This window comes from Sebastes umbrosus, chromosome 6, assembly GCF_015220745.1.
Source record: "Sebastes umbrosus isolate fSebUmb1 chromosome 6, fSebUmb1.pri, whole genome shotgun sequence".
Taxonomy (NCBI): Eukaryota; Metazoa; Chordata; class Actinopteri; order Perciformes; family Sebastidae; genus Sebastes; species Sebastes umbrosus.
In genome coordinates, this window is record NC_051274.1 from 22,450,581 (window position 1) to 22,472,497 (window position 21,917).

At 42.3% G+C, this 21,917-nt stretch overlaps 1 protein-coding gene across 2 annotated transcripts in view; it reads left to right on the plus strand.

The window, feature by feature from the left end:
* Positions 1–21,917, plus strand: part of LOC119490417 (low-density lipoprotein receptor-related protein 1-like) — a 99,755-nt gene that overhangs the window by 36,515 nt on the left and 41,323 nt on the right. For both annotated transcript variants that reach the window (XM_037773784.1, XM_037773786.1), the window contains exons 4-22: positions 2,268–2,387; positions 3,067–3,195; positions 3,437–3,697; positions 12,576–12,738; positions 13,189–13,411; positions 14,269–14,458; positions 14,566–14,709; positions 14,864–15,100; positions 15,281–15,461; positions 16,550–16,772; positions 16,907–17,096; positions 17,203–17,325; positions 17,624–17,764; positions 18,349–18,474; positions 19,137–19,253; positions 19,367–19,447; positions 19,544–19,711; positions 20,882–21,064; positions 21,616–21,813. In XM_037773784.1, the coding sequence (XP_037629712.1) occupies positions 2,268–2,387; positions 3,067–3,195; positions 3,437–3,697; positions 12,576–12,738; positions 13,189–13,411; positions 14,269–14,458; positions 14,566–14,709; positions 14,864–15,100; positions 15,281–15,461; positions 16,550–16,772; positions 16,907–17,096; positions 17,203–17,325; positions 17,624–17,764; positions 18,349–18,474; positions 19,137–19,253; positions 19,367–19,447; positions 19,544–19,711; positions 20,882–21,064; positions 21,616–21,813 (3,198 nt within the window). The remainder of the gene's footprint in view (positions 1–2,267; positions 2,388–3,066; positions 3,196–3,436; positions 3,698–12,575; positions 12,739–13,188; positions 13,412–14,268; positions 14,459–14,565; positions 14,710–14,863; positions 15,101–15,280; positions 15,462–16,549; positions 16,773–16,906; positions 17,097–17,202; positions 17,326–17,623; positions 17,765–18,348; positions 18,475–19,136; positions 19,254–19,366; positions 19,448–19,543; positions 19,712–20,881; positions 21,065–21,615; positions 21,814–21,917) is intronic.

Here is a 21,917-nt window from a genome sequence, read left to right on the forward strand (position 1 = left end):
TGTCCTCACTTTTCTCCCTTCCTCTGCTCTTCCTGCTATCGTACAACTATAAACTCTCTCTGAGGTTAGAACAAGCAAAAGGATTTGTGGATCCACATTCCAGAAACTTTTTTCCCCCCAGACTCTATCAAAGGAAAAAATACATTATTTTTTTTTAGGAATAAGCCATAAAGTAAATCAAAGTAGGCCCTAAGCTAAATTTTCGGATGCATTTTTGGAGGTCATAGAAGCTGGGTGATAAGTATTATCAATACTAACATTTATCATCTCTCCTGTTATTTTATACATGTCTCTTTATCTCTCACTTTGTTGTAGTAGTGATGCACTCTGCTATTCAGCATAGAAATCCCCTTTCCTGGAATGTGAAATCACCAATTTTTAACAGGCTTTGTATCGTTGTATACAAACAAAAGTCTAACCATATCATACTTTATTTAGTAGTATTTATTTCTCAAGTCTAAAGGAATGATAATTTAGATTTAACTAAAGTCTGTCAAAGTAATAGTTCTTAAATTTGACAAAAACGTTCTTTTAATCATAGGATTATAATCATAATGGATTATAACAGAGTTGTTTGGTTAATTATAGGATTTTGTTCTCATAAAACACATTAGAAATGGATGGATGTGAGTTGGCTGTGAATTCTTTGTGTCGTCACAGGTTGATATTGACATAATGTTGATGATAATTAAAGCAATACTAATTTTGTCTATATCGCCCACCCATAGCTAGACACTCGGGTACAAAATGGAACAAAATGACCCTGGACAGAGGTGCATTTTGTGGGTATTTGAGCTCTCTAGCTGCCTGTGGTCTCTCACAGTGTGTGAGGCTCGGTGAATGGATTCGATGTGGGCCACAGTGTTTGCTGGGGGACTCTTCCTTTCAGCGGGTCCACGACAAAAGGGTCATTGTGGCCCAGAGTGCCACAGGCTTTATATAATAAGGGCCCTTCACTGGTCCAATCTCCGCTCTTCACAGCCATGCTATCACTAGCTACTGTACGCATAGTGTGTCCATGACCATTCACTGTCTTTTTTGTTGGATGCCAAGGTTTTTTATTCTTTGTGCTAGTGGAAGCCTCTTTTATTTACAGATCTGTTGTGTGTTTATACTTAGTAAATGATTAAATGGGAATGTTTCTCAACAGGTTCACTCAAGTTTTGAGTGAAGTTTAGCTCTTTAGATCAGCATGGGGGTGTGTTTAGTGTTGGAAGGTCATGTGAAGGCTTTTTCCTAGCTGATACAGAATATTGCTGACTGTGGCCACTGTCCCGGAGCTTCAAAGCATAGCCAGGGGTTGTTACGATGTAGGACCCACATGAATACACGCCTGTCATATTTCACGTCAGCGCAAATCTTAATTTAGAGATAAAAGCTTGCAGAAGTGGAGAGAGAGGATTTTACACATGTGAATTGTGACATCGAAAAGAGTGACGGAGCTGTAAAGAGACAAAGAGAATATTGTTGAATGAATGAGTGCTGATCGTGATCAGGATAATATCTGTCCCTCTGCTCTCACATACTGTCATTTCTATAAATAAGTTGATTGAACTCTGGGGCACCCAATGTGGGTGACAGGCCTGTTCTTGGTGAACACACTCATTACCTAAGTAATGAAATATTTTATCAGCCTGAGTTCAAGAGTGTCACAACACTCTTTATCGGAGGGTTAAAGCTAATAGAAGCTGTTTGAAATATCATTTGTTTTGTAATATCAGACCACTATCACAAACCTAACCCATTTATCTCCTAGACTAGACACACACATCCGCATGCACACACACCCTATGAGGGGCAGTGTGGATGCCCCTCTTTCATTTCCTGCCAAAAGGATGTGTCCTTGAGTTCCCTCTGGGGGCGGGAAAGAAGAGGCCCCCCTAACGCGTGCGCATTCAAATCACCTCGTCTGTCACATGCACAGACGAATACACATGCATGCACGTGTGCGACCCCCACTCTCTCTCTCTCTCACACACACACGCACGCGCACGCATATGCACCCACAATCCTATCTGATCTCCCAGTGGAGATGTGATAGGATATGACAGCGTGGTTCTGTGAAGATTGTGCCGGGATTAAGATTAACATTAGAAAAGTGATCTGCACACAAACCAGATCAAGGATGCGATTACTTAAACAGGCTTCATTTAGTCTCCATTGTTGTCCAGAATTGATTCGCCCTCTAAATCTGATATGTATGCTGCCCTCTCCCTTCCATGTTAGCGTCCACAGTGTTTCATTTTTTCTGTTTTTCTCTGCTTCAGAGCAAGCACCAGCCTGTGAATCCCATGGGTGCCAGTTCCACTGTGCTGTGACTCACGATGGGCCTCTGTGCTACTGTAGCAACGGCTACGAGGTCGCTGCAGATGGGAAGACTTGTAAAGGTGAGTGGGTGATTTGGCGGATTTGTTCTAGCTTGGCCAAAGTAAAAATCATAAAATCCTCTTGATTACTCTGACTTCCTGCTCGCTGACTGGAATTTGCGTGGGGCAACATGCAGAGGAGATTAGATTTCTTTATCAAACTAGTTGCCTCAAGGAAGAAGATAAATGCATGTTCCAGGGTTTGGTAGTAACCTTTGCAGTTTGTTAGATAGTGCTAAAAATGTTGCATCAGGATTAACCTGAATCTAAGTTTCGTAAAAGATGCATTGCAGAGCCAATTTCTTTTGAAAAAAAATAATTGCTACAAACCACAAAAATGTAGCACAACATGAAACGGAAAAACATTTGCTCCAGTGATAAGTGGAACTATATGAAACATTAAATATGCTGTCATATGTATAATTCAGTTTCTAAATGTATCGGTACTGTAAACCTAATTATTTGAGTTACTGAAGAGATGCTATTAATTTTATTTTTTTGCCTCTGTCTGGATATTTATTTATTGTTTCTTTACTTTTTCTTCTTTTTATGAGGTTATATTGTCATGTCATTTATATTGTCGTGTTTGTGTATTTTGCCTGTTTTAAATAAAGAAATTAGCTGTAAATAAGTGCTGTACAGTCTCAATAAATTTCAGCAATGACTGTGTCTGTTAATGCATTGTATCCTTCTCCTGTAGATTTCAACGAGTGCAATGTGTACGGGACGTGCAGTCAGACGTGCACGAACACCGAGGGCGCCTACACCTGCAGCTGTGTGGAGGGCTACCTGCTGCAGCCTGACAACCGCTCCTGCAAAGCCAAAAATGGTGAGAACACACACACGAAAAAGTGAAAGATGCAGTTTATTCTAGATTTCAGTTGTTTTGTTTCTCTGTTGAAAATCTTTCTTGCTGTATTATATCAGATAATCACATCTGCATGGTGTGGCACCCCCTTGCTTGTTTTACAAGCTTGTTTACTGGAGAGAGATGTATTGACCTTTGACTCCTCTCCATCTCCTCCATCTCCTCCTTCTCCACTTGCCCCTGTCCCGATCACCCTCCCCAGAGCCGGTGGATCGTCTACCTATGCTGTTGATTGCTAACCTCCACGACATCCGCTGCACCTCCCTGAGCGGCTCCACGTCCTGGCTGCCCTCCATCGTCACCAAGCAGACCATGGCGATGGACTTCATCTATGCCGAGGAGACCATCTGCTGGATAAATGTGGGTGACACCCCCGCCGCCACCCAGCTGAAGTGCGCCAACATCCCTGACCTCAAGACTGTCATTAACGTCCGCACCATCAACATCTCCCTCAGCCTGCACCGTGAGTAGTAGTTTCATTGACAAAAAACAACTCTGACTGTAACGGAAAGCTTTTGTTTCTAGGAATAAAATTTCCTGCTGACACAGAAAAATGTTGTCAGTTACTTTGAGGGCACGACAGTTTAGCCCAAGCAGCGCTCAGGTAATCAGTTTGAGTTGTCAGCTCACCCCCGTGTGAAATTTCCGTTCTTTGCCTCAGGAATCAAATGGTCAACTTTACATCTGCTAGCTCAGATAAATGTAAAACGTGAAGCAACACAGCCTCGTCTCCGAAAGCTGCTCATACCAGCATAAAAGTGCCAAGTAGAAACGCTGAGTCCAGCTTTATTTTTCAAAAGGTTTGTCTTTGAAGAACAGGGGCACCCTGACACACCACTAAATCATCCCATAGAGGCAATGTGTGTGTAGCTTACTTACAGTGATATGATACATATGAGGCTGGCAGCACGCCTTCAGGCATTAATTTGCACATTTCTTGACAGGCAAACTGTAACCCACTGTGTAGCCTGATTTATGTACTGACTACGCGTGGCTATTCAGAAGCCTGGGAATGTATTTTTCCACTGCTCTTGTTTAATGCATTTGAATGTAATCAGTTGTATCCTAACACAGGTCATTGATTTTTGATATGATAACATTTGGCATTAGGTTTTCCCCACAGCTATCCTCTCTGCCTTCATACGTCTTCCCAATTACTGTGCATTTTGTTCTGGAAGGTGTTGTAGATAGATAGCGCATGTTTGTGTGTGTCTTTATAAGGGTGTTTTCACACCTAACCTGTCTGGTTCGGTTAAAACAAACTCAGGTCCATTTGCCCGGCTAGTATGGTTCGTTTGTGGAGTGAAATCAAATAAACCAACCACAGGATTTTAGGATAGCAGGTATGTAATTTTAGCATGATTTCAAAAGCTAAACTACTAATAAATCCATCTTCTGATCGTGAAATTGGTTCACGAAGCGATCTGTATTTAAGGCCGTGTATATAAGCACGTCAGCACGTGTATATCCCTTATTAATAGGTCAAAAGCTGTTAAAACTCATGTGCTTGTATCCGACTCTGTGTACTTTTTCAGTTCATTAACTCCATTAAAAAGTGTGACAGCGATCCCACAGTGCGCGATCATGCGTGTGTCTGTGCACTCCCCGTCGTTTGGACTATGCGTTTGCAAAAGTCATCTGGGAGCGTTGAAGTGCTGCTTAAACAACATTTGATTCCCCCATGTGGGTCCTGATGATGCAGAATGACAATCGCCAAAACTGTCCAATCAACAAGTTACCTGTCAGTGTGTATAACTTCATGTTTACTCCTCTGGTTCATTTGTAAAAAGTCAGTCTGAACAGGAAACTAAACTAAAATGCAACAATGGATAATTTTTTCCTTTGGTCCAGACCAAATGAACCGGACTACAGGTTCGGAAGCACCCTAAGAGGATATTATAGACCACAACTGATAAACAAAGGGAAATGTCTTGCGAAATGTGGAGGTAGTGTCCTCACAGCCATAGTCATCGTCTTAACTCACAGACTCTCACCTCTTGCGCAACACCCAGACTAACATACAGAGCATGTGCACACCTCCCTCTGAGAGACTTGCTCATATAATGCTGACATGATTTATCTCTGATTACATCTCTGACAAGGTTTGTTTTCATTCGCCTGGCTGACAGAGCCGTTACTCCCTAAGAATGGGGGTAGGCAATACATAAAAAACGAGGGTGTGGGTTCGTGCGTGTGTGTGTGCATGCGTCCGTGCGTGTGGGAAGCCTTCCCTTGAGAATTGGCCCCAGGCGTGGAACGGCAGACGTGAAGAAAACAAGTGGAGAAAGGCGGGTGTGTGTGTGTGTAGAACTTGAAAACCTGCGACGCGATTAGAAGTGCCTCGGCTCATATCCACTTCAAATGAAGCCTGTGCAACTGCTGTCACTGCTGACAGCTGGGGCATAGCCAAGGCTCAGAGGCTCAGTGAACCCCAGCGTCCTAAAATGGCTTTTTTTCCAGTTGATTCACTGCACTCTCATGAGTTGCCCATATCCCAACTCGCCCCTCATTGTGTTGGCTCGCCACTGTGGCTTTTTCATCCACCGCTCTGTTAAGTGGTCTGAGAGGCAAATGGGGGGCGAGGGGTGGACGTGTAGAGGGACCCTGAGAGAAAGATTGAAGCAAAGGAGACAAGGGAATGATCAAATGAGAGGGAGAAAGAGAGAAGGTAGTGTTTTGCTGTACCTTAGAGGTGTGTATGTGCGAGTGGTCATGCAGATGGTATTTACATTCCTACGTTGGGTTATGTCAGCCTGAACAGCCCCTACATTCCTCCGGCCGTCTCATGTCCTGTCCAGTCAGGTCACTTCAACACGCTCATAGCTGTAGCTCATGCTCATACACACACAGACACATCGACCCAAATACCTTTGACTCATGCACCTATTACTTAGTGACATATTACCTTTTATGATTTGACTTTTTCCACTCATTCCCGCTGCTGCCACTGTACACATACTGTATCTGTCTATGTGCTGTCCCACTTGTGTACACCTTTAGAGGCAGCTTCTAAAATTAAACTCAGATGTGCAGTTGCTTCAGAATCAGAAATATTTTATTGATCCCCAGGGGGGGAGAATTGGGGCATTACCGTTGCTCTTATACAGTATAAACATAAGAAATGTAAGAAAATAGAAATAAAGTAGTATGTAACATGTCAATTATTTACGTAATGCTACAATATAAACGAAATATATATATATAAAGAAATACAAGTACTAAAATAAAAAATGAGAATATAAAAAATATGTACAAATATTTGCATTAAGACGTGAAATATATAACATATAACCACAGTGCAAAAAAGTAAATACAAAATGCTTATAAATAAATATAAAATGCTGAGAAGTGGGAACTATTAAGTGTGTTAAATATAAATGCCAGAATGGTATAAATAAGAAATGAAAAATAATATTTCTTGAATGTACAGTATAAATGCAGTATTAATGACAGTATTGCACAGTTGAATTATTGCACAAATTATTGAACAGTTAAGTCAGTGTTGTATATAGTATATACTTATTGTATTATATTTTATCTTTATTTGTCTTCCTTTGATGCTACACTAACTAAATTGCAGTAAAACTAGCATTTATCAATATCTAATGTTGGTATCAGAAAGTGCAGTTTGGAATAAGACAACCAGGTGATTGACTTTCTATTAAATTTAGGAAATGGCTCTGGAGTGTTCACACAATGAGAAGGGCAAAGTCTGAGATATGTTATCTGTGGATCTGGCGCTGTGCTGTGATGTACAGTACTACAGTAAGGGTTTCCCCCAGGAAATTGTTCAGCAGCGGCGGTAAGCCACCCAGATCTTGTTGCATCTCATCTTGTAACTCTAAACAATAGCCACACTCATTAAATGTATGACCTTTGCTGCGTGAAGTGGCACAATTCCTCTTTTCCCCTGAAGGTTAATGTTTTATTTCATAAAAAATGTATTAAGATGTTAGTGGTTAGATGGCCCACTTGTCCTCTACTATAACACACAATGGAAAGCCCTGACAGTGTGTGTCCAGGCACGTCTGTTGATGGGTCACTCAGGGAGCCAACAGACAAACAGGCAAGAGGCTCTCTTTGCACTTTGGCTGGCTCCACATTTTTATGTTGCATCAGTCTGGGCTTTCAGCTGTGAGAAGAAAGCAAAAAACCCCTCCGTTAGTTTTGTGGATCTTGGCTGAGTCAAAAGGCCATTTGCTGCATATACTGTATTGTTTACCTTATGGTCGTTTGCTTTAAAATGTAAGCTAAGCTTGACCCGTGTGTTCTTCTTTTTCTTAAAGGTGAAGTTGCTCTTTCAAAACAAATTGTGATCATATAAATGGTGCCACTTTGTCAGCTCTATTCGGTGTTTTATAACGAGCAGGGCTCAGGTGCACTCCTCCAAAGTATGGTGGGCAGACCTGGGGTTTGGTCTTAGATGGATATGGATGAAGGCAGGGGGGGAGAGAGGCAGGGTTCACAGAAACAGGATGATTTATAGCCTCTGGGAGCCTGAGAGAGCAGGTCAGATAAGTAGACGAGGGTTCCAGATGTGGCCTGCTCTGTCTGCATGTGTGAGTCTCTGACTGGGAAGATAAAAGAGGAGCAGAGCCTACCCGTCCCATCCTCTCCACCCGCCGGGCGGAAGTCCACAGCGGGAACCAGCCCTTCTCCCCATGTTCCTCTGCCCATCGTTCAGACCTCCTTCCTCCTTCTGCCTAGCCTTTGTTCTTAAGGTTTCCAGAATAAATCAGTGCACAGAAGGTCTTTATAAATATGTGTCAAGATCTGACTATAAATGTAGAGTTTCATGGGGTCAAATCATCTAAGACATCCTGTCTCATTGCAAAAAAGAAAGATTGCCATTTTTTTTTTTTTACTAGATATTAATGTGCATCTAGTTTAAACAGAGATCTCTGATGTTCTACATTATTCTCTCAGCTGTCATCCAAAGACCACATCTATTCTACCTAAAGGACCTCATTTTGACATTTCGTCATATTACCCCTGTCATCAGGTCTTCCTATCCAGCCAATAACGTCTCTATTTCACTTGCAGCAGACGGGGATTTGCCAATGCCATAACTGTTAGGAATTATAGCTTCTTAACTGGAGGTCATTGGTCAGATCCTTATGAAAAATTATAATCACTAAACTCCAAAACTGTGCTCTTCAGAGGTCAAAGAGGTTTTTTTGGCACAGATTAATAGGATACTCTTGGCAGGGGGAGAATTTTGGAAGCAGCATGATGACAATTCAGATTTTCACTAGGGCTGGGCGATATGGCCCAAATGTTCAATCATGATATAGGTCATTTCATATCTTGATAATTATATATATCACAATACAGCATGTTTTTTGATAATTCAATAAATAAATAGTCTGTACAAGATAACCACTTGGTAAAGCATATTGCTGTTTACTCCTGTGTCAATTAAATACTTGACAAATGAAAAGTATTTTCTTATTTTAAGAAATTGATTGTAAAATGAACATAACAGATTCAAGTGAAATTATAGAGAAAAAATAAATAAATATACGCCTAGCCTATATAGCGATAGAAACAACATAGAAAAATATATATGATAGACATTTTTATCTAGTTTATACGATATATATCATCATATTGCCTAGCCCTACTTTGCACTAACATTTAAATATAGGAATACTTGCACTGATGTGCAAATAGAGGAACTAACATTCAAGTACAAATTTTGTTGGGTTATTCCTGAGTGTAGGCGCCGGTGTGTGACTAGTTTGAAGAACTAAATAGGCTGTGGCCCTGTATGTAAATACCTTTTGCTATTTGGGCAGAAAGCCTGTTTGTTGTTGCCAGTGAGACCCCCTTCAGTTTGTGAAACGTTTCCTCAGAGTAGTGTGAGCCCGTAGGTGTTAAGGGCAGGAAGTGAAATGGGGTTGTGAGGGCAGGGTGGTTGGATGAGGAGAAAGGGGTGGGTTCATGCAGTTTCCCAGCAAACTTTCCACTTACCAGAAGCTCAATGAGTAAGGACGTCAACAGACTGGCTGGGTCCAATAGTTGTAGGCTGTTACACAACACAATAGTCACTGTGTTGCACAACTGGCTCCTCGACTCCATATAGGAGTCTAATCAATGCCTTGTGCAGCCAGGCTTCCAGCTGGATTTCTTTAAAGGAGTTTAGTTTTAGAGCTGATACCAATGGGAGTATCACTATCCCCCTCAACTCCATGACAAACTTTCCCCCATTGTTAGAATCTTGGACTTATATTTACTCCCTCCCTGTTCTTTTGAATATGATTTTTACTAGCTCATGTATTTACAGTTCCCTTTTAGATGTGAGATGGCCACTAGCTTTGCTGACTATCAATAAATCATTTCCAGCTTGAAGGTGCGCCAGATCTTTTAATGTTCTTATTAGGGCTGTGGCAAGAATCTGGTGATACGATATGTATCATGATACTGGGGTGATGATTCAATATATTGTGATGTAGTGCGATACTGTAAGCAAGGGGATATATTGTGTTTTTGTTTTTTTTAATTTAATTTTCAGAAAATTGTCATAGTATAAAGAACACACCAGAAATACACAATGTTGTATTATACACCCCCAAACTGCACGGGATTACCATAAACCGGGCATGTCAAAGGGGAGACTCGTGGATACCCATAGAACCCATTTACATATCTTGAGGTCAGAGGTCAAGGAACCCCTGTGAAAATCGCCATGCCACTTTTTCCTTGCCAAAATTCAGCACAACTTTGGCACAAGCTAGATTTCATACGGCAGTAACTTTAGCTGGCATAGCTTGAAAACTGAGCCTGCTGCAACTTCCAAAAGATTGAATAGCTGTCAGGCCCAAAGGCAAGGGCTGTCAGATTTTTAAGAGGTTAAAGAAAAATCGAGACAGTGTTTTGGAGAATCGATACAGTATCGCGATACTCGTTGTGTCTGTGTATCGATATTTTCTTACACCCCTAGTTCTGATATAGATTTCTTTCACCATCAGTATCTTTCTGTCTGTCTCTCCCAACGACCTCCACAACCCCATCCTTCACAGTTTCCCTTTTTCTCCTCAGCTCTGCTTATATTGTAGCAGGCATACTGTAAGTCCCATGTGGGGCAGGCCTTTTGAAGTTCTGTGTATGTTTGGTAGGTGGGGTGGAGGGGTGGAGGGGTTCTACATTGGGCCCAGATGTGTGTATGCTCTGTTGTGGAGCTTGCTTTGGCTCTGTCTTTGAGCAACATGGTTGTCATTGTTGGTGGAGATCCAGTGCAGATGTTTTCTTTATGAATGGTCAAAAGCTCTGGGACGGGTTAACTGCAGGCTCACTGTACAAAGTGTTAGACCCCATGCGTGTACCCCAACATCAAAGTTGTCGCTCGGATTAACTGGAGAGACACGTGTGGTCACTTTGATACTGTGAGTAGTGAGCCTGTGTGATGTGTATGTGTGTATGCAGTGTTGTGCTTTGAAAGGAAGTGTGGTGGCAGCTGTTAAAACACAAGACTGTATGTATCTTCAAGTCCCCCCCCACTCCCACAGCTGGGTCTCCCTGTGGTCTGGGATTTCTGCACCCAGTCTCATGCAGGACAGAAGATCTCAGAGAGTGAGAAATGTTTCCAGTGCTAACTTAACACTTATGCTGGGGGTATGTCTGAAATAAAGGTCTGCAAAGCTTCCTCTTTTTAGGTTGCCTTAGTAAGCAGTGGGGTTACAAAATGTCAAATTCATTTGGCAGAGGTGTTGCAACTGTATTTTTGGGTCACATTGACTGATCTTTGAGTTCACCACCAGAGTTTTGTGTGTCATGTTTTTGTGCTGCCATGGCAAAGATCTTTTGGCTTGTTTGCTTTTTTTTCTTTTTTTTTTTACATTTCCTGCCCGACATGTCCAGAACTGATACTAACGATTATTTTCATTGTCGATTAATCTGTTAATTATTTTCTTGATTAGTTATTTGGTCTATAAAATGTCAGAAAATGGTGAAAAATGTTGATCAAAGCCCAATATGATGTCCTCAAATGTCTTGTTTTGTCCACAACTCAAAGATATTCAGTTTAATGTCATAGAAGAGTAAAGAAACCAGAAAATAATTAAGCTGCAATCAGAGAATTTAGACTTTTTTTACTTTAAAAATGACTCAAACAATTAATCGATTATCAAAATAGTTGGCTATTAATTTAATAGTTGACAACCAATCAATTAATCGTTGCAGCTCTACACAGATGGATGGCAAAATTAAAGAAAAAAATAAAGGAGTGGAGAACCAAATGCAGATGGCACCAGGGGTCACTGAAAGTTTTGATGCTTATAATAATGATGTGAATCATATTTGATGGCCTTCACACCAAGAAAATTATAGTATGTTCATCCCTCCAGTAGATTCCAGAGAAATGTAGAATTAATGCCAAGCAGTATTTACGCTATTGTCACTTTACCCAGACCCTTCGTGTTGTTTCTTCCTTTAATTGGTCACACTGGTATGTATGTTGCTTGTAATCTTAGATGTAATTATCTTCTTTTTGAAAAGTAGTCGGGAAGCATTTTTCATCATTTTTCTTTTTTTGTATTACGTTAATAAACATTAAAATGTCAGCCCTTCGTCCTAATATTGATAGCAGCAACCAGTACTTCCTTATTTTGTGAATTAAGTTGTTCACAAGTGGTACCTGCTGCAGCATCTGTGGTTAACTATTCTGCGACATTTTAGCCTAGTTCCTCCTCTCGAAACAAAGGTATTAAGGATCCTGAATTCCTCAGAAGGTTTTTGTTCCCGTTTGAAAGTTCCTTTGAAATTGAAAACACTTTATTAGTAGATCAGTGTTGTGTCATGTTGGTTAGTTACGTGGCTCCTATGCAAGCACACCAGGCTAGTAAAACTGATTTGACTGACTTTCTCTTCATAGTCAGTCTTCTTTAGTATTTACAATAAATGAGCCATGCGCACTTATGAGTTTCATCATACAGTATATCCTTAAATTCATCCGAAAGTGAAGTCTTGAGTCTCTCTCCTTACAGGAGTTCTGTGTTATTGCTCCACTGAAAGGAGTTCAGTTTAGAAAGTGCAGGCCTTCACCCCTCACTCTTTATCTGTCACTTGTTGTGTTTCTTTCCCTCCCCCATGCCCTGCTTGCCTTAATCAAAGACAAGTGGAGTACTAGTAATGGACAACCTGTTGGACCCAGCAGTGCAGGAAGATGACACACGCTCATTTTTTAGTTTTTAGTGTGTGGGCGCTCTTGAGGGAGAAGGTTATGGCATCATAAAGCGAAAGGTTTTGAAATGAGGCTGGTATATGACCCAGAGTTATATGACTGTACTCCCATGTTTTTGTAATGTTCTGTCCTGTTCTCTCTCCTCCTCCGCATCCCTCAGATGTGGAGCAGATGGCTATCGACTGGCTGACCGGAAATTTCTACTTTGTGGATGATGTGGACGACCGGGTGTTTGTCTGCAACAAGAACGGCCAGACATGCGTGACCCTGCTGGACCAAGAGTTGTACAACCCTAAAGGCATCGCCTTGGACCCGGCAATGGGGTCTGTACTTCCCTCCACTCGTCTTCTTGACCTAAAAATACCCCCAGTACCATTTTAGCAACACATGAGAGGAAAACGCTGTCTTATGATCAGACGACATGCTGACCAAGACGGAAATCTAGACAGATACTTGTGCACCACAGAAACACTTGCATGTTGGCTGTTTCGGGTTCCTGATATTGACAGGCTGGTATCTTAAGTAGTTCCCTTTTCTTAAGTATCACTTCTCTTTTTTTTATTCTCCTGGAAATCATTTTTAATTCATTATAATGAGTATACAGATATCTCAGTTCTGGTCAATGATCTTATGTCAAGCCAAATTGATAGTCAAAGAGCACATCCAATTTCTTAAGTCATATAATTTCCTCTTGTTAATTAAATTTCCTTTTCTGTCACCTTACCGTCATTGAACCCCCCTTCCTTTTTGCTCTTCTTCTTCTTCTGCTACAGCAAAGTGTTCTTCACAGACTACGGGTCCACGCCGAGGGTGGAGCGCTGTGACATGGATGGCCAGAACCGCACTAAGCTGGTGGACAGCAAGATTGTCTTCCCCCATGGTATCACACTGGACCTGGTCAACCGGTTGGTGTACTGGGCTGACGCCTACCTGGACTACATCGAAGTGGTCGACTATGAGGGCAAGAACCGACACACCATCATCCAGGGCCTGCTGGTGAGCTTTGAAGGATGGTTGGACGGGTGTGCACACAAAAAATACCAAGACATACACAGAGACGCAGTCAAGAATATAGATTTCCCAGAGTCCCTACTGACTTTTCAGAACTTCCCTTCGATAACGCAAAACATCTGTTTTCCATATCTGCATCATCATTGATTTAATATCGTCATCTTTAGAGTCAGTACTGTTTTCCAGTTGTCTTCTGCATATCAAGGCAAAGAGAGCTTTGCCTCTCCCAGGGATTAGTCCTTTTTATTGTCTTGATTGATATTACTTAAAGAGTGTGTGATTTTCCTGGCGAGTGCCTCCCTAAACATATTAGTCTGGCCCTAGCGAAGCTTGGCTCAAACTTAAAGTGGAGTAATGATCTTAATGAAATCAGGACTGCTGTGATAGTGTGTGTGTGTGTGTGTGTGCGAGAGAGAAGTGGGGGAGGTAATATGATCCCAACCCATACATCTTTCTGACAGTAGAGGAGAGCTGCACAGAGTAGACCCTTATAAAAGTAAAACCTATCTCTGCTTAACAGCAGATGGGAAGTGGAGCCATTATGCTGCCCTGAGCCAAGTTTACACAAACTCTCCCTCTTTATCTCTCTCTCTGTCTGTCTGTCAGAGAGTTCTTCACATTTTTAGAACCTGTCAAAATGCGTTTCATACTGATAAATAGTTTGTTGGGAAAGTTTCACTCTGCAGAATTTAGCGTTCAAGATAAAAATGTGTACGCAAACGATATCACAAAAGCCATTAGTCATGCACCATAGGCTGTCTTACTGAGGAACGTCAGCATTTTCAAACACAGGATAACTTTTTTTTTTAATTTTGCTGCTTTATTGTCTCTCTGTGTTTCAGATTGAGCACCTGTACGGGCTGACTGTATTTGAGAACTACCTGTACGCCACCAACTCAGACGAAGGCAACCTCAACCCCAAGACCAGTGTGATCCGAGTGAACCGCTTCAACAGCACCGACTTCCAGGTGGTGACGCGGGTCGACCGGGGATCCGCGTTGCACGTTTACCACCAGAGGCGCCAACCACAAGGTACTCATTCAAGAATGCAAATACTGTAGCTTGACTGCTAAATGATCCTTTGATAACAGTTACCATTGCATGACTGTTGGTGTTTTTTCCACTTTCTCCTGACTTAGTGCGCAGCCATGCGTGTGCCCTGGATCAGTTTGGGAAGGCGGGAGGTTGCTCTGACATCTGTCTGCTGAGCAACAGCCACAAGACCCGTACTTGCCGCTGTCGCTCTGGATTCAGCCTTGGCAGCGATGGAAAGTCCTGCAAGAGTGAGTTTATCAAGACTGAGGGAAACATTTAATTTGACAAGAAGGAACCCCTTCCCGTTAGTTTCAGCAGCGATGATTAATGATGGCAATGAAGTAATGGTGATTACAAAATAGCTGGCAGAAATAATGACAGTTTTTTCTTCTTCTTATGCAGAACCAGACCATGAGTTGTTCTTGGTTTACGGTAAGGGCCGTCCTGGAATCATCCGGGGTATGGACATGAACGCCAAGGTGCCTGATGAGTACATGATTCCCATTGAGAACCTAATGAACCCTCGAGCTCTGGATTTCCACGCCGCTAGTGAATTCATCTACTTTGCTGATGCCACCAGCTATATTATTGGCCGACAGAAGATAGACGGCACAGAGAGAGACACCATACTAAAGGAGGGTACGAATAAAATGATACCTTTGCACAGGATTCTGGGAACTATTTCTGCTCGCAAACCAAATCCTGGAATTTAGGGAGTCGGGTTATTCCATATCATTTTCACTTTATTCTCTTGATATTCATCCTGAACTGGTCGGCTAATAGTTTCTTTTTTGCCCTTGCTTCCTTTGCTTATCTCAGGTATTCACACAGTGGAGGGGATAGCAGTAGACTGGATGGGAGGTAATCTCTACTGGACAGATGATGGACCTAAAAAGACTATCAGTGTCGCCAGGCTGGAGAAGGCGTCTCAGACCCGCAAGACTCTCATTGAGGGCAAGATGAGCCACCCTCGTGCAATTGTGGTGGACCCCCAGCATGGGTGAGACACTGCAGGAGAGAGTATTGTTATTTTAATGGGTATTCTTTTCTCATAAATGCTATGTTGAAGTTGTTAATCCAGTTATAATAAGGGCTGTCAATCGATTAAAATATTTAATCACGATTAATCGCATAATTGTCCAAAGTTAATCATGATTAATCACACATTTTTTTATCTATTCAAAATGACCTTAAAGGGAGATGCGTCAAGTATTTAATACTCTTATCAACATGGGAGTGGGCAAATATGCTTTCTTTATGATAATGTATGTATATATATTATTATTGGAAGTCAATTAACACAAAACAATGACAAATATTGATTGAAAACCTCACAGGTACTGCATTTAGCATAGAAATATGCTCAAATCACAACATGGCAAACTCAAGCCCAACAGGCAACAACAGCTGTCAGTATGTCAGTGCGCTGACTTGACTATGACTTGCCCCAGACTGCATGTGATTGTCATAAAGTGGGCATGTCTGCATAGGGGAGATTCGTGGGTACCCATAGAACCCATTTTCATTCACATATGTTGAGGTCAGAGGTCAAGGGACCCCTTTGAAAATGTCCATGACAGTTTTTCCAAATTTAGCGCAAGTTTGGAGCGTTATTTAGCCTCCTACGCGACAAGCTATCTTCACTCTAGATTTAAAATTGAGCCTGCTACAAACTAAAAATTGTAAGTTGGTTAATGCGTTAAAGAAATGAGTGGTGTTAAAACGAATTTGCGTTATCACGTTAACTTTGACAGCCCTAGTTATAATTTTTGGGTGAAGCGGCATTCAACCTGTGTGGTCGTGTTATCACTTGTAGTGTAGTGGGAGAGGATGGTCCGAGGGTTTGTTACTTGCAGCTGTGTGGGCTGCTTGCTCTGTAGATGTTCGTTAAACTCATTGGTGTATGTGTGTGTGGGAGCGGATGAGTTTTCAAGGGTTTTTTGGATACTATTTTGTTGTTTTTCCGTGGGATGATCTTTCAAAGGGCATCAAAACTAAAAAGCTACATTTCGACGGCTCCAGCTATCACAGAAATGTCTTATCTGACACGGCTGTTTGAACATGGTGATACCTCTTCTCGTCTCCCAGATGGATGTACTGGACCGACTGGGAGGAGGACCCCACAGAGAGCAACAGAGGGAAGATCAAGAAAGCTTGGATGGATGGTTCCAATCACCAAGTGTTCCTGACCAGCAAGACAGTGCTGTGGCCTAACGGCTTGAGTCTGGACATTCCCCAGGGCATCCTGTACTGGGTTGATGCTTACTACGACCGTATCGAGTTGGTTTACCTCAACACCACTGAGCGAAAGGTTGGTAGATGATAAAATAGATACTACTCCACATTATTAAATGAAAAAGCAACAAACTTTTTGGTCTGAATATCAAGATAATCAGTTTGTTGGAATGCAGGTAATATAATCTATTCTCTTTCTTGATTTAACAGGTGGTGTATGAGGGGCAGGAGCTTAACCACGCCTTCGGCTTATGTCATTACAAACAATTTCTCTTTTGGAATGAGTACCGTGGCGGCAGCATCTACAAACTGGACCAGTCCACCAAGACAGTCACCCTTCTTCGCAACGAGAGGCCACCCATCTTTGAGATCAGAGTGTATGATGCACACCAGCAGCAAGGTATATCTCCCTTCTACTCACTCTCACCTCCTGACTTACTAATAAATAAATATAACACAATGATAATAATATTCTACCTTTCTTCTTGGTTTGTGTTTTCTTTTAGGCTCCAATGCGTGTCGAGTCAACAACGGTGGCTGTAGCAGTCTGTGCCTTGCTATTCCTGACAGCAGGTCCTGTGGCTGTGCTGACGATCAAATCCTGGATGTCGATAATGTCACCTGCAAAGGTACTTAGCAGCTTTACCAGTAGAAAGGTTTCTCCAAAGATCAATGTGGAAGGTTAAGGAAAATTCATTACTCAGCAGGAGTTGAGGCTGTTAAGGAATTCTAAGCTGTACTTTCCATTTGCAAGCTATGCTATATGCTGTCTTTGCCAAATCTGCAGAGAAGTTTTAAAAACCTCCACTAATATTGTTGCAACTTTAAAGAGAGATGAAGGCACCAAAAGGCTTTGTTTTGTTTGTTGCTCAGCTCTTGTGTCAATGGCCCATCTGTTTCTCCTCCTACCCCTGATCTCATCTCCAGCCAACCCCTCCTACGTGCCCCCGCCGCAGTGCCAGCCCGGGGAGTTTGCCTGCAAGAACAACCGCTGCATCCAAGAGCGCTGGAAGTGTGACGGGGACAACGATTGTCTGGACAACAGCGATGAGGCCCCTGAGCTCTGCCGTAAGCGTGCCACGTCATTGTCATGGTTACACAGCAACACATAGATAAACAAATATTCAGTTTTAAGGGTCTTAGCTAACACGAACAGACAGAGCGCAAACTACATTTTCCAGGATTGTCTCTTTCCATGCAGCGTAATGTGACTGTAATTTCACTGGCCTCATCAGGTCGATAGTGACGACCAGGGACTCATATTTGTCTTGGATGTCCTCCTCTGTTTTATACTTCATTTAAAGTGACATATTTAAAGGGTGAGAGGATTATTTAGCAGGCTGTATAGTATATTAAACACAGAAAGCTTTGATAAATCAGGTAGCTGGGTGTTCAAGAAATAGAAATACAAATTTTGAAAAGGAAGATGTTTAGGTGTCAGAAAAGCACTGGCAAGGTGATAGGCAGCGCTTCATCGACAGTGACGACACCAGCGCCTTTCTAAAAAGTTATTAAATATATATTAATAACATATTATATTAAATTCAGAGCGCTCTGAAAAAGACGCTGGGTGCAGCGCTTTTTCTCTAAGAAAAAAAAACGCTTTATTGACACTCAGCCTTAATGTATACTTTTCTATTTTCTTCACCCAGACCAGCACACCTGCCCAGCTGACCGATTCAAATGCCAGAACAACCGCTGTATCCCCCTGCGATGGCTGTGTGATGGTGACAATGACTGTGGCAATGATGAGGATGAATCCAACACCACCTGCTCTGGTACATACAAACCTGGAGGTCTTTGTAGATAGAGAGCGTTATAGTTTTTCATTCAGCTTTTGTTTTTTTAAGATAGGAGATTTGATTTTACAACAATTCATTTGATCTGCAACTAGGGTTTCTGCTGTTAGATGATAAGTATTTCAAACAGAATTATCAATAGTTTGTTAAAAGTGGTATTCATGAGAAGAAGCCATCTATGTCGAGGTTAAGAGAGATATTAAAAGTGAAAATAGAGAGACATTAGACCAATGAAACTTTGGGCAGACAGACAAGTTGCAAGTAAAGCAGACATATTGGGATCTGTTAGTTAATTCAGTTACGATTTGTGCGGTGGATGCCAGCATGAATTTACAAACAGTCCAGGAGTATTGATCTACAGCATCTATCATAATGGTCTGGAACACAGCGACAGTCCTTGGCTAACAGCGTTTCTTTGCTTTTATAAGAGCTGTCTCGGTGATGGGAGATTACAAATAGTCTTTAACTTAATTAAGATAAAGTGAGTTTGTTGTTTTGAGGTTAAGAGCATTTTATATCAATAGAATATGTGGAATTACGTTGTCAGTGTCTTATTTAACGGTGATGAGTCATTGCAAGCTTGAATGTTGAGTCAGGGATATTATAAGAGGGACATTTATAACACCTTGTTCCCCTGCCAGCTCGCACATGCCCACCAAACCAGTACCCTTGTGCCAGTGGGCGCTGCATCCCCATCTCCTGGACATGTGACCTGGATGACGACTGTGGAGACCGCTCAGATGAACCAGACTCCTGTGGTGAGTCTTAACTTTTATCTTGTTGCTTTTCCTCAAATAGCGCATTTTAGTTCAAGACAACAAATGTTCTTATGTTTTTTTAACATATTCTCTCTCGTCCTCCTTTTTTTCAGCCTACCCAACCTGCTTCCCTCTGACTCAGTTCACCTGCGCCAACGGCCGCTGCATCAACATCAACTGGCGCTGCGACAACGGTAGTCATCTTCTCAGAGTTCCTTCACCTTCTGTGAAGCTGCATTTTAAAACAATCCAATAACCGAAAATGAAATCTTTTGTGTGCTCATGTGCAGACAATGACTGCGGGGATAACAGTGACGAAGCAGGCTGCAGCCACTCCTGCTCCAGCGTCCAGTTTAAATGCAACAGTGGCCGCTGCATCCCAGAATACTGGACCTGTGACGGCGACAATGACTGTGGGGACTACAGTGACGAGACTCACGCCAACTGTACCAACCAGGGTAAGAAATAATTACTGTGTGTACCAAAATTAAATAGCTCTGCTCTAAGCTTTTTTTTTACGACATTGTTTGTAGTTTTTCCAGCTGTGCTCTCATCATATCCTGTATTGTATTTCACTATGTTTACGTGTTGCCGTCTGCTGTTGTAAAGAGGTTGTCACAGTGAAGACGGGATCGTCCTCCTCCCCGTTCCGTTTCCTCTGCATGCCCCTGCCTGCCCTCTGGCTCCTACTTATCACTTACAGCAAATCCTCTCTGTTGCTCTGTTCAGGATGTGATTATGTTTTGTGGTTAGATAACAATTAAACTCCTTCACGGTCTTGTGCAAACGGCACAGATGTTTTGACTCTGCTGCAGTGATATGGATTTACATGTTTAGAGTTTAAAATAGCTGGTGGCCACGCTTGGCTGATTTGGAACATTGAGTTTTGCTGGTTAACCACTCTTTGTAACAATGTCACTGCACAGTGCCGCACTCTGTCTTCAGCCTGCCTGGAAACATACGCTTCCTCTACACTGTGTGAGTTGTGAGGTTGTATGTACTGTTTGATCCACGTAGAAACGCAGCCAACTGCTGTCAAGTCCCAGCATGCAAAAACGGGGCCCAGCGTGACCTGTTGGTCTAATGAGCAATCTGTACCGTGTGTGTGTTTGTGTGTGTGTGTCTGGCTGTGTGTGTGTTTGTGGGCTCTCTTGGCCTGCCGTCTGGAAGTCATTAGCTGGAATAAAAAAGCAATACTATCCCCTTCCCCTCCTGTATATTGTAGTTCTGCGCTGAAAGGTCCCCGGCCCATTTCCTGCTTTAGCCGTGCCAAGAGCTGACCTTTGCCATGAGGGGATGTCATTGTGCCACCTCCCCACTGGTGCCTTTAATCTGCCTGTGACATCAGTCACTGCGCTCTGTGTGTCATTGTTGTTTGACTTGGCTCAGGGTCAGGTTGTTAACCCAGCATCCCAGCATACCTACACATTAATTAATGACTAGAATGGCCTATTCTTTGTCCTCTCCGTTTTTGGCCCAAGTGTGTGTGGTCTGTGCAAGCATCGTTCGCTGGTTGTGATTCCAGTCTAGTCCTTTTTCAGTTGCTGACTTCTACTGATATTTTATTGCTTCTATGACATTGGCTAAACTGCACACTGTCACACTTTGTCTTACTGTTTTCTCTCCAGCTACCCGTCCCCCAGGCGGCTGCCATGTAGACGAGTTCCAGTGTCGGATGGACGGCCTGTGCATCCCCATGCGCTGGCGCTGTGACGGGGACACGGACTGTATGGACCTGAGTGATGAGAACAACTGCGAGGGTGTGACCCACATGTGTGACCCAGCAGTCAAGTTTAGCTGCAGGGACTCTGGTGAGGATGCTTTCAGCTGGCCAGATGTTAAGGGCAATGAACCTTTTTTGCAATGTTGTTGTGTTAGTATGAATAGGGTTTTATTCTCTGAATGAAATAATAAGTGCTTGGTCACACCAGAAACTGGCAGTGGAAAACTAATTTGCACATCCGTCATGCGGCTAGTTTGTGGTTAGTTTAATTTATGGCAAACTGCATACAAAGAGGAAAGTTATGACCGTAGCTTCTCATTTGGCGAGCAGGATTATACAAAATTGGTTGGCGAGAGCTTCCTCCATTTTGGACTCTCCCGTTTTCTCCACTCTCTCAAAGGTCAGCACTATCAAGATGATTTGCAACACGTCAACGGATCGAATTTGCATGTCAGTTCACCAAAAGTTGAATTCACTTTTCCTTCCTGATGCAAGGAATGAATTGATATTTTGTATAAATGCTGGTGTGACCAAGTCCTGAAACTTGTTTAAAACGGATCTCTATGAATATATTAAGATAAAAGCCTTAAAGCAACACAAGCTGAATCTAACAAAATGGATATTATGTGGTCTTGACAGCTCGCTGCATCAGCAAAGCATGGGTGTGTGACGGCGACAGTGACTGTGAGGACAACTCGGACGAGGACAACTGCGAGGCGTTGGTGTGCAAGTTGTCTCACCACATGTGTGCCACCAACGACTCCATCTGTCTGCCTGCTGAAAAGCTGTGTGACGGCACCGACGATTGTCCGGATGGCTCTGACGAGAAACTTTGTGGTAAAACATTTTTAAACACAAAAACCTGCAACATGAAAATGTGTTCAGCACCGGCTTCTTTTGTCCTGTTACCTTCCATATTGATGTTAAAAACAACACAAACG